Source organism: Dreissena polymorpha, chromosome 16 (genome assembly GCF_020536995.1).
Source record: "Dreissena polymorpha isolate Duluth1 chromosome 16, UMN_Dpol_1.0, whole genome shotgun sequence".
Classification (NCBI taxonomy): Eukaryota; Metazoa; Mollusca; class Bivalvia; order Myida; family Dreissenidae; genus Dreissena; species Dreissena polymorpha.
In genome coordinates this window covers 18,531,060-18,547,674 of record NC_068370.1, presented here as the reverse complement: position 1 = coordinate 18,547,674, position 16,615 = coordinate 18,531,060, and the positions used below count along the sequence as shown (strand labels likewise).

Sequence of the window (16,615 nt, the reverse complement as noted above, 5' to 3'; positions counted from 1 at the left end):
TAGGTATGGCATAGCCTGCAGTATAGTGAAACATAGATGTTACATTCATATCATTGTCAGCTATTGTCTAGGTATGACAAAGCTTGAAGTATAGGGAAACATAGATGTTACATTCACACTGTCGTCAGCTATGTTCTAGGTATGGCATAGCTTGCAGTATAGTGAAACATAGATGTTGCATTCACACGTTCATCAGCTATGTTCTAGGTATGGCACAACTTGCAGTATAGTGAAACATAGATGTTACATTCACACTTTCATCAGCTATGTTCTAGGTATGGCATGGCTTGCAGTATAGGGAAACATAGATGTTACATTCACACTTTCATCAGCTATGATCTAAGGATGGCATAGCTTGCAGTATAGTGAAACATAGATGTTACATTCACTTCATTGTCAGCTATTGTCTAGGTATGACATAGCTTGAAGTATAGGGAAACAGAGATGTTTCATTCACACTTTTGTCAGCTATGTTCTAGGTATGAAATAGCTTGCAGTATAGTGAAACATAGATGTTACATTCATATCATTGTCAGCTATTGTCTAGGTATGACATAGCTTGAAGTATAGGGAAACATAGATGTTACATTCATATTGTTGTCAGCTTTTGTCTAGGTATGGCATAGCTTGCAGTATAGTGAAACATAGATGTTACATTCATATCATTGTCAGCTATTTTCTAGGTATGACATAGCTTGAAGTATAGGGAAACATAGATGTTACATTCATATTGTTGTCAGCTTTTGTCTAGGTATGGCATAGCTTGCAGTATAGTGAAACATAGATATTACATTCATATCATTGTCAGCTATTTTCTAGGTATGACATAGCTTGAAGTATAGGGAAACATAGATGTTACATTCATATCATTGTCAGTTATTGTGTAGGTATGAAATAGATTGAAGTATAGGGAAACATAGATGTTACATTCACTTTTTTGTCAGCTATGTTCTTGGTATGGCGTAGCTTGCAGTATAGTGAAACATAGATGTTACATTCATATCATTGTCAGCTATTGTCTAGGTATGACAAAGCTTGAAGTATAGGGAAACATAGATGTTACATGCATATTGTTGTCAGCTATGTTCTATGTACAGCATAGCTTCCAGTATAGGGAAACATAGATGTTACATTTACACTGTTGCCTGCTATGTTATAGATTTATCTTATATGTATGGAATTGCTTGTAACATTAGTGGAGTACATGTCACATTTTCTATTGTCAGCAAGTTCTTTGAACTGTATTATATGATTTGTAGTAGAATATAAATGCTACATTTACTTGTAGTATTGTGCAATGTACTTAAAACATGATCTCTTTTTGTCAGCTGTGTTCCAAATACGATGTGTTATACTTAGAATGTAGCAGAACATGCATGTTACTTTTCAGCTATGTTCTAGGTATGCCACATATAGTAATGGAATGGAAAATAGATGTTAAAGCTACACTTTATAAGTATTAAATAGCTAGCATAGTAGAAGCTGCATGTTACATTTCAAATGTTGTCAGCTAGGCATTTCAGTTGATATTTTTGGAAACCATGGGTCATTTTACCATCATCTTTAAAATATGAAGTATCAAAATAAAAATTTCATTGGCCAGTTCTCTGAAATTATGATATTGTTGTATAAGAATATGTTTTAATATTCTAATATTTAATGACAAATGTGTTGATAAAGGAAAACAATGTTGAAAAATCATAAGTGTGATAGTTTGTGCTTTTAAAGATTTGGAAAACAAGAGCATCAAAATGATGTAAGAAGTTTGTATGATCAAGTCATCAATGACCAAATTGCAATCAGCTTGCATTTAAAAGCAGGATTAAAATCCATGGTCAGCTACAATTTTGTGTGTATAATTGCTTGTAGCATAGTGGGTCCTACTACATGTATTGCATTTACACTTAGGTAAGTTATGTTCTACTTATGGTGATGTTTGAAGTTTAGAAGAAGCTAAATGAGCCACATTGAAAATGGTCTTATGTCAGATGCATCCAGCATAGCACCCAACAAGCCTGCGCAGGTCATGTGCTACTCTGTCCACCAACGAGACCATGAAATCATGCATGACTTTATAGCGGACAGAGTAGCTCCTGACCAGACTGCATGATTGCACATGCTGGTATTTAGCTACGCCTACTGCATGTGACATTTGACATATTTTGGCTTTTATGATATCATAAACATTTGTGAAAATCATTTCATGTAAATCTTAATAAGTTCTCTTTGTGTGTGTGTGTGTGTTTTATTTTTTATTTCATGATGTGTTATTGTTCTGATGATAAAAAGGCATTATTATACTTTTACTATAAATTGTTATAATTATTATGAAAGGTCTGTTTTTAAATGATTTATGCATCATTTATGTTTTTAATGCCCAAATATAGGATCTGGCAGGAGTTGTCATATCATACCATTTTTTATTAAACGAGTTCAGGAATTTTGTTAGCTTTGGCGAGCTTACTAACAAATTTCATGGACGACTTCAATAAAATATGGTATGAAATGACAACGAGTGTCAGATCTGTTTTATCACATGCTAAAAGCAAATTTAAATATTTACGCTAACATAATGATAAATCCCGAATATTGTTTACATTTCATGACGTCATTTGACGTTGCAACGTCATTTCAGCAAAATAACAAAATGCGTTAAGTCAATTGAACGAAAACTAAGCGAATGAAAACGCTTAAAAAGTGTATTACAAATGTGTAAGATAAAAATATTCGTGATGGTTATATTACTTAGGAAACAGGGTATGGCATGTGATAAATATACATACTGAAATAGCATTTTAGGACGTTTAGATCTTAAGATACTTTAGTTGTTATGTAAATGTTACCCAGACAGAAAAATCCCTGACCACAAAGGGGATTGAACCCAGGACCTCCTGGTTTAAAATGAAGCAGACACAATCGTGTTGCTATAAAAGCTAGCTCATAAAGCAAGGCAGTGTAAGTTCTCCTTATACCGAACCCTGCTACTTAAAGACTGTAATGTCTGCATTATTATTTGTAGGGTTGGCTGACGGAGATATAGATATGGCAGATAGATTGTTACAGCCCTGCTTGCAACACTATCCGAAGGTAAGTCAATATCAATGCTCAATATTTATCTTAGTTACTATACTTTGTGAGGTTCACATTTAAGTCTTATTTACTTACTTATTTTTTAGCTGTTTCATGCGTAAAAATTGGTCTTATGCAATATGGACGCCATAGAGTTACTCAAGGTGTCATGGTCTCATTAGTGAACAGTATTGTTTCTGACCAAACTTTGCAATAGCGCAGGCTGGTCTTGAGCTACGCTGTGTATGAATGTCATAAGAGCCAATTTCGCATGTGAGGGCTCTTTGTCTTGAAAAACTGTTTGGGGCTAGGAACTGTAATCAAATTTTCAAAATGAATGTCCCAAGTAGTTGAACAGTAGCAAAGTAGAGTTGATATAATTGTTTGATGCCGCTGGTCCCTTGTTTGACATCCTGTCAAATATAGTCATGATTCTGTTATTGGTTAACTGGATTGTAAGTTTGTTCCAAATACTGGTATATAAAATGGCTATTTCTCGATTAACTACTAATTACAGTTTTACTGAGAACAAACTTGTGTTACTACAACACTTAAACATTTGTTTCCAATTACCATTTCAACCCATCAATAGCTCTTGATCTAAGTTTCACCTTTGATCTAATTTAAATAATCAATTTGATGTCTAACACATGTATGTTTTTGTGGATGTGTAATAATCTTCCTCAAAACATCAGGGATGTACCTAAACCTAACAATTTCAAGGGTGCCATCAAGAAACAGTTTTTAGAGTCTTTATAGCTTTTTATAGTATAATTTTTATTATGAATTTTATGTTCTGTTAAAATACTGTGATACATTTTTAAGTCTTATGATCAATAAGATGCAAGGATCTCATAATTATTCTTTAACTTATAGTATGCTACAAAGTGTGTTTATTAACTACCTATGCAGTGTGTAACTTTCTTATGCAACTTCTGTGATAATAATGAACATGTGATTATATTTATTCATTCTTAATCAGTAATATACTTTATTAAACAGTACATATTTGATACATATACATTATTAAAATCTAATACATGACTGTTTCATGGTTACTGCCACCAATAACAAGGACCACAATGGAAATAAGTGAAAATCATTTTTCTCTTTTTTGTGTTATCCTTGGTATTGTGTGTGCATTCCATGGTTTGCTATGTATATTGCTGTGATAATATATTTTATATTGTCTGCATTATGTAGTAACTATGTAATGTTCATATGTTTACCAAATAAAATCAATCAATCAATCAATCAAACAAAGTATCTCTCTGCGTATTCCAAGTGAAATGTCGGCATTTTTAACATGCTACAGTTTATGCTTTACTTACATTACTTTAAAATCAAAGAATAATTCATACTTAGTCTCAAACAATTTCCAACTGTCAAAATTTCTTCAAATTAATCATATTAAATTTATACATATAACTGTATGAACAATACAGGTATTTCATGTATTTGCATTGTTTGTTGTTTCAGGGGGCATTATTCCTGTTCTTTGCTGGCAGAGTAGCAGAGATCAGGGGTCAGATCAACCAGGTAGAACATTATTACTGTATACTGGTACTTTATTCATTTATGAGGGATTTATAATTTGCACATTTTCCTTAACTGCACTTTGCCTCCACATCTGTTGTGCCATGTTTTCATTCTCTTCCAACTGCTTTGATGCAATCTGTTACAGGATTTAAAAACCTAAATTTGACTATAAACATTAATATTAAATAAACATTTAAGAAGTCAATCAGTCACATTTAAATTATCCATAAGTTCTTCGCTTCTTGCCATGAGTATGAGGTCCTATTTTTGCCACACATTTTTGTGAAAAAGACACTGTAAGCACACAGGTATGATGTGTTTGATGTATGTGTCTTCAGGCCATAGAGAAGTTTGAGGAGTCCATAGAGTCACAGCAAGAGTGGCGTCAGTTCCATCACTTGTGTTACTGGGAGCTCATGTGGTGCCACTGGTACGTCACTGTTCTTATTGTTATAAACATTGACAATATCAAAAAGCGTGGGGATATTGTGGTTATCTCCGCTGTCCGTCTGTCCATCCGTCCGTCCGTCTGTCCGTCCTGGCCACTATCTCCTCCTACACTATAAGCACTAGAACCTTGAAACTTACACACGTGGTAGCTATGAGCATATGTGTGACCCTGCACTATTTGGAATTTTGATCTGACCCCTGGGTCAAAAGTTATGGGGGTTGGGGTGGGGCCAGGTCAGAGATTTTCACTCATTTTTTATGCCCCCGGTAGGGTGGCATATAGCATTTGAACTGTCCGTCAGTATGTCAGTGTGTCAGTATGTCAGTCAGTCTGTCCGTCCGTCCGAAAAAAACTTTAACATTGGCCATAACGTTTTCAATATTGAATATAACAACTTGATATTTGGCATGCATGTGCATCTCACGGAGCTGCACATTTTGAGTGTTGAAAGGTGAAGGTCAAGGTCATCCTTCAAGGTCAAATGTCTATTATATGGCGTCTGTCCGTCTGTCCAAAAACTTTAACATTGGCCATAAATTTTTCACTATTGAAGATAGCAACTTGATATTTGGCATGCATGTGTATCTCATGGAGCTGCACATTTTGAGTGGTGAAAGGTCAAGGTCATCCTTCAAGGTAAAATGTCAAATTTATGGCGTCTGTCCGTCCGAAAACTTTAACATTGGCCATAACTTTTTCAATATTGAAGATAGGAACTTGATATTTGGCTTGCCTGTGCATCTCACGGAGCTGCACATTTTGAGTGGTGAAAGGTGAAGGTCAAGGTCATTCTTCAAGGTCAAATGTCTAATATATGGCGTCTGTCCGTCCGTCCAAAAACTTTAACATTGGCCATAACTTTTTCACTATTGAAGATAGCAACTTGATATTTGGCATGCATGTGTATCTCATGGAGCTGAACATTTTGAGTGGTGAAAGGTGAAGGTCAAGGTCGTCCTTCAAGGTAAAATATCAAATATATGGCGTCTGTCTGTCCGAAAACTTTAACATTGGCCATAACTTTTTCAATAATGAAGATAGCAACTTGATATTTGGCATGCATGTGCATCTCACGGAGCTGCACATTTTCAGTGGTGAAAGGTGAAGGTCAAGGTCATCCTTCAAGGTCAAATGTCTAATATATGGCATCTGTCCATCCGTCCAAAAACATTAACATTGGCCATAACTTGTTCACTATTGAAGATAGCAAATTGATATTTGGCATGCATGTGTATCTCATGGAGCTGAACATTTTGAGTGGGGAAAGGTGAAGGTCAAGGTCATCCTTCAAGGTCAAATGTCAAATATATGGCATCTGTCCGTCCAAAAACTTTAACATTGGCCATAATTTTTTCAATATTAAAGATAGCAACTTGATATTTGGCATGCATGTGTATCTCATGGAGCTGCACATTTTGAGTGGTGGAAGTTCAAGGTCATCCTTCAAGGTCAAAGGTCAAATTTATTTTTTTTAAATCAAAGGGGCGTTCTCATGAAGCTGCACATTTTTAGTGGTGGAAGTTCAAGTTCGAGGTAATCCTTCAAGGTCATCCTTCAAGGTCAAAGGTAAAAAAATATATTAAAAATTCAAAGCGGCGTTATCATGAAGCTGCACATTTTTAGTGGTGGAAGTTCAAGGTCTAGGTCATCCTTTAAGGTCAAAGGTAAAAAAAATCAAAGCGGCGCAATAGGGGGCATTGTGTTTCTGACGAACACATCTCTTGTTTATGTTATTTTACATGAACTTTTTTATTTCTACACCGATTTACTTCAAATTGATACCGAACATCTCTTATGACAATACGGTCAATCTCAACTATGCATGGCCCCATTACCAACCCTGGGGCGCCCCGTCCACATAGACCACGCCCACCCAAAATTGCCTTTTACTATAACTTCTTCATTTCTACAACGATTTACTTCAAATTGATACTGAACATCTCTTATGACAATACGGTCAATCTCAACTAGGTATGGCCCCATTACCAACCCTGGGGCGCTCCCGCCCACATAGACCACGCCCACCCAAAATTGCCTTTTACTATAACTTCTTCATTTCAACACCGATTTACTTCAAATTGATACTGAACATCTCTTATGACAATACGGTCAATCTCAGCTATGCATGGCCCCATCACCAACCCTGGGGCGCCCTCGCCCACATAGACCACGCCCACCTAAAATTGCCTTTTACTATAAATTCTTCATTTCTTCACCAATTTACTTCAAATTGATACTGAACATATCTTATGACAATACGGTCAATCTCAACTATGCCTTGCCCCATTATCAACCCTGGGGCGCCCCCTGGGTCAAACATGCGGCGTGGGGATACGCGTTGGCCTCTGCCGCGCCATTTCTAGTTAAATGCTGAGGTGAATGTTGCATTTTCTTCTAGGATAAATTGTCTGCTGGCTTTTGGATTGTGGCATGGCTGGGGAGTTTGCATGTGTCAAAAATGTGGTTGCCAGTTGATAAATTATTGATGGCTCACAAGCTTTTTTTTTACTTGACCTTCTTTGTTAATTTGACTAAGTGGCATTTTTATGCTCCCTTTCGAAGAAAAAGGGGTATATAGTTTTCGCACTGTCCGTCTGTCAGTCTGTCTGTCAGTCTGTCACACTTTTAGTGTCCGCTCTTTAATTCAAATAGTTTTCATCCGATCTTTACGAAACTTGGTCAGAAGTTGTATCTAGACAATATCTAGGTCAAGTTCGAATATGGGTCTTGCCAGGTCAAAAACTTGGTCACCGGGTCGAAAAAACAAAACAAAGGGAAGTAATAAGCTTTAAATGGCCATAATTATCTGACCTGCCAAATTATATATTTTTGTTAAATAAATCAAAGCGGCGCTGTAGGGGGCTTTGTGTTTCTGACAAACACATCGTGGTTAAAGGTTAAGGTCATCCTTCAAGGTCTAAGGTCAAAAATACAAATCCAAGGGAAGTAATAAGCTTTAATGGGAGATAATTATTCAATATTGAACATAGCAACTTGATATTTGGCATGCATGTGTATCTCATGGAGCTACACATTTTGAGTGGTGAATCTACAGTCACAGTAATGGCTTTTAATTATTTGCTACTAAAAATAGACATTTGTTAGAGACAATTATTTTCAAGGGAATTAATTTATATAATTATAAATCTCAGATTATATATTTTCCTTACCAAGAATTTAAGTCCTTTTCACAGTTTCTGTACAGATTTTTTATTTTGATTATTTTAACTCAAATGATTGATTTGTCAAAGGTTTTGTTTAAATGATATAATTATCATTTCTTTCCTGTACTAATTTGTGAATGGTAGGGTTCATTACATACCTGTGGACTTATGTCCATAGATACATGATGAACTCTGGCTATGATCTCTTTGATAAACCACAGGCCTTAGTTGTAAGTGATGTCTGACTTGGTCATTTTTGACTGTCTACAGACCCACCCCCCCTTCCCCCGGTTGGATTGGACAAAATCCAAGGGAAGTAATAAGCTTTAAAGGGGGATGATTCCTATACCTGCCAAATGATAAATAGAAATTTTATTTCAAAGCGGCGCAGAAGGGGGCATTGTGTTTCTGACGTACACATCTCTTGTTTTACCCAAAGACCCAGTTTCAAACTTGGCTAATATATATATATTTTGGAGACATGTTCTAACCAATTTCAAGGTTGGGCAAAAAATGTGTTCACAGGCTTTTTATACCCCCTCAAACGAAGTTTAGGGGGGTATATAGGAGTGAGCTTTTCTGTCGGTCGGTCTGTCTGTCGGTCCGTATTAAGTGTCCGCTCTCTAATTCAAGTTGTTTTCATTCGATCTTCACCAAACTTGGTCAGATGTTGTATCTAGATGATGTCTAGGTCAAGTTCGAATATGGGTCATGCCAGGTCAAAAACTAGGTCACAGGGTCACTTAGTGCGTTTTAAACATTGAGCATGGTGTCCGCTCTCTAATTCAAGAAGTTTTCATCCGAGCTTCACCAAACTTGTTTAATTTGACCTAGTGACCTAATTTTAACCCAGTTTCAAAATCTATTAAGATATCATTGGAAAAAATACCAAATTTAAGAATATAGGGCAATTTAAATGTTAATTTAAAAGTGTTTGCAACTTATTTATATTATTTAACCTTGAGACCTAGATTTGATCTCATACAACACAGTTTTGGACTCAGTTGAGATATCATTTGGACAAATGTTCTGAACAAGTTTCATGAAAATTGTACAGTGATTTAGACCTCTAGATTGTTCACAAATTTTTGCTATAACAATTTCGGATAACTGTCCTGCCTCCTGGTGGTCATGTTCGTAACACACCTTAATCATTTTCAAACTCAGGGGAGATGTCATAAGAACAAATGTTCTGAGCAAGTTTGATGATAATTGCTAAAAGAATGTGACTTCTAAAGTGTTCAAAAGGCTTCGCTATAGCCATATTCAACGCACTGTAACCATTTTTAAACTCATCCGAGATGTTATAAGAAATGTCTAAGCAAGATTCATGGTAATTAGGCAAATAATATGACTTCAAGGGTGTTAACAAGTTGTTCAAAAGGTTACAATATAGTCATAAAGTGATAAATGACCAGACAAAGGGTGGCCATGGTTTTTAAAGGACCAAACTCATGTAGTGCGTCCTTGTGAATGCCCCAAGAAGTCACATTTTTGTCCTTATCTTCAATAAATTTACATAGAACCGTCCTTTGTTTTAATGATATCTTCGCAGAGTTCAAGTTTTATTCTGGTCTGTTGAAAAATATTGCTGCTAGAGGGCCTTGATGATTTGCCTTTATGGCTATAGTGAAACTGTGTGAGTTTTAATAGAAGTCACATTTTGTACTCAATTTCTATGAAATTTGCTTCAAACATTACTTCTATTGACAACTTGGCTGTGCTCAAAAATGGTTCTGGTTCATTTAAAAACATAGCTGTCAGAGGCTGGGGCAGTTTTCCTTATCTTGCAATAGTGAATCCCTGTGAACAACTATAGAAGTCTCATGTTTTCATCCAATTTTACCCAGAACCTTTGTGGCAATGATATATACGCTGTGTTGGAAAACAGTTTGGGTCTATTGAAAAACATTGCTGCAAGGGGGTTGGGTAGTTTTTCATTTATATCTGAAGTGAAACCTTTTTACACTCTTTTCTGCAGCAGCTTTAAGGTTGAGTGATTTCCTTCTTAATCTAATTTCAGTTTGCTTTCTGCTGCAGTTTTATGACTGGTTGAAGTTTTATCTGATTTCATGCTGCTCTCTACTTCAGTTCTAAGGGCCTCAATTGTTTATTTCTGTTTTAAGTTTCCATCAAATGTTCACACAAGTTCTGCTGCAGTTTCAAGGGAGACTGAATGAAGTTTCCATCTTATGTTCACACACATTCTGCTGCAGTTTCAAGGGAGACTGAATGAAGTTTCCATCTTATGTTCACACACATTCTTCTGCAGTTTCAAGGGAGACTGAATTTTGTTTTATATCTTATGTTCACACACATTCTGCTGCAGTTTCAAGGGAGACTGAATGAAGTTTTATATCTTATGTTCACACACATTCTGCTGCAGTTTCAAGGGCGACTGGTTGATGGGCATGAAGTATGCGGAGATCCTGTGCAAGGAGAGTCGCTGGAGCAAGGCCACATATACGTATCAGAAGGCCGCTTTCCTCATGATGTGTGGGGATCAGACACAGGAGTCCAAGGACCACCTGCAGTTCCTTATGAGGCATGTATATATGTATAGTGTATATGAGCCGAGGTCTGGGAAAATGGGGCTTAATGCATGTGTGTAAAGTGTCAGCTCAGATTAGCCTGTGCAGTCTGCACAGACTAATCAGGGACAACACTTTCTGCTTTGTATTTTTATTTTTACCCTTTCCCCCATAAGAAGCAAAGTGAAAATGGCTTTTGCAACCAGCATACAACCAGAACAGCCTGCGAGTAACTCGCAGTCTGTTCAGGTTTTATGCTCTTTCTGCTCATCAGTATCTAAAGTTTGGAGATGAAGCCTTTAAAACTTGAATTTAGTAAGAAAGGTATTTGATTAAATTTAACTTTCTGAGGGACTACAAATGCGTAAAAATACGTATCTAAGTAGTAAAGGGATCTTCTTAGTAAAAATCTTGTTAAGGCAGGAAGTGTTGTCACTGTTAAGCCTGTGCAAACTGCACAAGCTAATCTTGGATAACACTTTATGCACATGTATTAAGTCCCTTTTCCCCAAAGCAAGAGTCATATTTTATATATCGAGTGTTGATTGTGAAACTGTTGTATCTACTAACCATTTAGTCATATTATAAGTATATTTTCTTGCTCAACTTTCAGTATGTAATTGTCAAAATTTCAGATTGTTGGAATGAGTCCGTGCGTTAAGCATATACAAAATATTCATGCTCGATCAACCTTCGACATTCAAATCAGAAATTATAAACTCATAGAATGTTTACAGACAAAGATGTTACATTTGATTTATTTTTAAGGGCAGATTAGTTTTTTTTAGCTTCTATTCAATTTAGAATTGTTTTATATGACAATTATTGTATTCAGCAAAGTAAGGTCCAAAGAAACACATCAGCCTTTCCTGGTTTCTGGCCCCTTCTCTTTTGGTGGCTGTCTGAAGTTGAAATGTTTAGTATTGTCAAAAACACACTTTAAATGAAGTATATATAAATAAACATTAGTGTTTTATTCCTGTAAATAGTTGTCATTTTATGAAATATTAAGTATCTTGTTTGTGATAAATAGAGAAGTTCCACGACTGAAGCAGAGGATAGCTGGCAAGTCGATACCTATCGAGAAGTTTGCAGTCAGCAAGGCCAAGAGATTCCTAGACCAGAATTGTTACCTTACACTGCCAGCTTTAGTGAGTTGGTTTAATATGTTGAGATATTCTGCCATAAAAAAATGGTTTTCAACTTTTCAGTCATATCAGGGCATTCAGTAAATATCATCGCACTTTTCTATGGCAGTTTTATCCATTCTAAGCTGTTTAATCAGTCCTAAATCCACATGATACGTATTACTACATTTAAATGACTGCTGCCTTATTTGAAGCAGAGATAGTGGTGAATAGTAGCAACATCATGAAGAGCAGGCCTTGAAGAATCCACTCGACCGCTCGCATATGCGAGTGAAGTTGACGGTCGGGCGAGTAAAGTGTTTTAAATACTCGACCGACCGGGCGAGTGCTGTTTTTCAAGTTGAGAAATATAAATTCAGTTCCAGAACTCCCGCCACATCGATACAAATTGCGAACAATTTTTCGAAGGAACAAAAAATAGGTTTAGTTCACAAAGAAACTGAAACTGCACTTTCGTTTTGACAATGAAAAATGATGTCACGGGCATAGTAAAAATAATTCTCGAAATCGGCTGCGCTCTTTTCATATGTGTCAGTGCTCTTAGCTAATCGATTAAAAGTGAAAAAAATTGTTAAATATATTGGTCATTCTGTGAAGAATAAAATTTCATTTTAATGTTAATATCAATAAACAAATACTACATAACTGGTTAATTATAATACTTCTTATATTTAATGAAAAAATAAACAGAAAAAAATAATTATTAATAAACAGAATGATTTGTGATCAGAAGCCTTAGCCAAAATTTATTATATTGCAACCATTTGTCAATCAAGCGTGTCTTTCAGTATAAGTTCCTCTGAAATATTAAAACTCAGCATGGAAAAGGGTTCTATTTTAAAATATCTGCAAGGTGGTGGAGACAGGGAACAGAAAGAAAGGTCATCAACATGAGAAGCGGAAAGTATTGAGGAAAGGAAACAGGTGAATTATATATTTTTTAAATGCAGGGCGAGTAGATTAAAGTGAAGTGCGAGTGGATTGTCAGGCCTGCTCGCCCTGCAGGGCGAGTGTCTCTGGAAAAATTCTTCAAGCCCTGAAGAGGTGTGGGACTAGTTGGTAATTAAACTTGTGAAACTGGGATCTACAGTCAGAAGCTCTGCTAAGTGTGTGCAAAATATGTATGTCATATATGTTTATGATGTATTTACAGAAAGTTTAAATTTAAAATGTTTGTATTTTCTGCATGTATTCTGTTGTTTTTGCCATCAAACATATCATGTATTACAGGAATTAATCTACACTTGGAATGGCTTCAACATCATCGGCACCAGGCAAGACCTCCTAGAACCTATTATTGTAACCATAGAAACAACTATCAACAAAATACTCAGCAATAAAGGTAAAACTGATTAGTGTGTTTTGGCAAATTTTGACAAATTTTATTTGTATAATACAAACATAATCACACATACTTGGAAAAATTGATAACATTCTTATTCTTAGAAGTTTGAAGTGGGTACATAGGAAGCACGTTGTTGGTTGGTTATTTGCTGATATTGTCCATATTAAATAAGTTTGTAAATCAAAATACTTCTAATTTCTCAAGCAATTAAATAAAAACTTTAATTGTGACATCACCCTGAAATATACGTGTGCAGGACATTTTCATTCCCAATTATCCATACATTCCTGAGTTTTAAGCCACTGAACGCAGCTATGGGAATGGCAGTAGCATAGAATGATATTAATTTGGAGAACAAAATAAGTGGAACAAATTAGTTTTACAATTTCCAAACAAATAAATTTAAACTTCATACCTGGGTATTTCAGACTCATACCCTCACTATATGGATGAGTATTGCCTGGTATTTCAGACTTGTACCCTCACCACTATATGGACGAGTATTGCCTGGTATTTCAGACTCATACCCACACTATATGGACGAGTATTGCCTGGTTTTTCAGACTAATCCCCTACTATATGGATGAGTATTGCCTGGTATTTCAGACTCATACCCTCACTATATGGACGAGTATTGCCTGGTATTTCAGACTGATCCCCTACTATATGGACGAGTATTGCCTGGTATTTCAGACTTGTACCCTCACCACTATATGGACGAGTATTGCCTGGTATTTCAGACTCATACCCTCACTATATGGACGAGTATTGCCTGGTTTTTCAGACTCATACCCTCACTATATGGACCAGTATTGCCTGGTATTTCAGACTTGTACCCTCACTATATGGACGAGTATTGCCTGGTATTTCAGACTCAAACCCTCACTAAATGGACGAGTATTGCCTGGTTTTTCAGACTCATACCCTCACTATATGCAAGAGTATAGCCTTGTATTTCAGACTCATACCCACACTATATGGATAAGTATTGCCTGGTATTTCAGACTCATACCCTCACTATATGGGCGAGTATTGCCTGGTATTTCAGACTCATACCCTCACCACTATATGGACGAGTATTGCCTGGTATTTCAGACTCATACCCACACTATATGGACGAGTATTGCCTGGTATTTCAGACTCATAATCCTCACTATATGGACGAGTATTGCCTGGTTTTTCAGACTCATACCCTCACTATATGGACGAGTATTGCCTGGTATTTCAGACTCATACCCTCACTATATGGACGAGTATTGCCTGGTATTTCAGACTCATACCCTCACCATATTGACGAGTATTGCCTGGTATTTCAGACTCATACCCTCACCATATGGACGAGTATTGCCTGGTATTTCAGACTCATACTCTCACTATATGGACGAGTATTGCCTGGTATTTCAGACTCGTACCCTCACTATATGGACGAGTATTGCCTGGTATTTCAGACTCATACCCTCACTATATGGACGAGTATTGCCTGGTATTTCAGACTCATCCCCTCACTATATGGACGAGTATTGCCTGGTATTTCAGACTCATACCCTCACTATATGGACGAGTATTGCCTGGTATTTCAGACTCATACCCTCACTATATGGACGAGTATTGCCTGGTATTTCAGACTCGTACCCTCACCATATGGAGGAGTATTGCCTGGTATTTCAGACTCCTACCCTCACTATATGGACGAGTATTGCCTGGTTTTTCAGACTCATACCCTCACTATATGGACGAGTATTGCCTGGTATTTCAGACTCGTACCCTCACCATATGGAGGAGTATTGCCTGGTATTTCAGACTCCTACCCTCACTATATGGACGAGTATTGCCTGGTTTTTCAGACTCATACCCTCACTATATGGACGAGTATTGCCTGGTCTTTCAGACTCATACCCTCACTATATGGACAAGTATTGCCTGGTTTTTCAGACTCATACCCACACTATATGGACCAGTATTGCTTGGTATTTCAGACTTATACCCTCACTATATGGACGAGTATTGCCTGGTATTTCAGACTCATACCCTCACTTTATGGACGAGTATTGCCTGGTATTTCAGACTCGTACCCTCACTATATGGACGAGTATTGCCTGGTATTTCAGACTAATACCCTCACTATATGGATGAGTATTGCCTGGTATTTCAGACTTGTACCCTCACCACTATATGGACGAGTATTGCCTGGTATTTCAGACTCATACCCTCACTATATGGACGAGTATTGCCTGGTATTTCAGACTCATACCCTCACTATATGGACGAGTATTGCCTGGTATTTCAGACTCGTACCCTCACTATATGGACGAGTATTGCCTAGTATTTCAGACTCGTACCCTCACTATATGGACCAGTATTGCCTGGTATTTCAGACTAATACCCTCACTATATGGACGAGTATTGCCTGGTATTTCAGACTTGATCCCCTACTATATGGACGAGTATTGCCTGGTATTTCAGACTCGTACCCTCACTATATGGACGAGTATTGCCTGGTTTTTCAGACTCATACCCTCACTATATGGACGAGTATTGCGTGGTAATTCAGACTCATACCCTCACTATATGGACGAGTATTGTCTGGTATTTCAGACTTGTACCCTCACGTTATGGACGAGTATTGCCTGGTATTTCAGACTTGTACCCTTACTATAAGGAAGAGTATTGCCTGGTATTTCAGACTCGTACCCTCACTATATGGACGAGTATTACCTGGTATTTCAGACTCATACCCTCACTATATGGACGAGTATTGCCTGGTATTTCAGACTCATACCCACACTATATGGACGAGTATTGCCTGGTATTTCAGACTCATCCCCTCACTATATGGACCAGTATTGCCTGGTATTTCAGACTCATACCCTCACTATATGTAAAAGTATTGCCTGGTATTTCAGACTCATACCCTCACTATATGGACGAGTATTGCCTGGTATTTCAGACTCTTACCCTCACCATATGGACGAGTATTGCCTGGTATTTCAGACTCGTACCCTCACTATATGGACGAGTATTGCCTGGTATTTCAGACTCGTACCCTCACTATATGGACGAGTATTGCCTGGTATTTCAGACTTGATCCCCTACTAAATGGACGAGTATTGCCTGGTATTTCAGACTCGTACCCTCACTATATGGACGAGTATTGCCTGGTATTTCAGACTCATACCCTCACTATATTGACGAGTATTGAGTGGTATTTCAGACTCGTACCCTCACTATATGGACGAGTATTGCCTGGTATTTCAGACTTGTACCGTTACTATATGGACGAGTATTGCCTGGTATTGCAGACTTGTACCCTCACTATAAGGAAGAGTATTGCCTGGTATTTCAGACTCGTACCCTCACTATATGGACGA

General features: G+C 37.1%; 1 protein-coding gene across 1 annotated transcript in view; it reads left to right on the top strand.

Moving 5' to 3' along the window:
- The window catches only part of LOC127861483 (tetratricopeptide repeat protein 39B-like), a 57,448-nt gene that overhangs the window by 23,850 nt on the left and 16,983 nt on the right, over positions 1 to 16,615 (top strand). The window contains exons 10-15 of the mRNA XM_052399991.1: positions 3,020 to 3,087; positions 4,549 to 4,608; positions 4,947 to 5,038; positions 10,610 to 10,768; positions 11,788 to 11,905; positions 13,133 to 13,244. Of these exons, the coding sequence (XP_052255951.1) occupies positions 3,020 to 3,087; positions 4,549 to 4,608; positions 4,947 to 5,038; positions 10,610 to 10,768; positions 11,788 to 11,905; positions 13,133 to 13,244 (609 nt within the window). The remainder of the gene's footprint in view (positions 1 to 3,019; positions 3,088 to 4,548; positions 4,609 to 4,946; positions 5,039 to 10,609; positions 10,769 to 11,787; positions 11,906 to 13,132; positions 13,245 to 16,615) is intronic.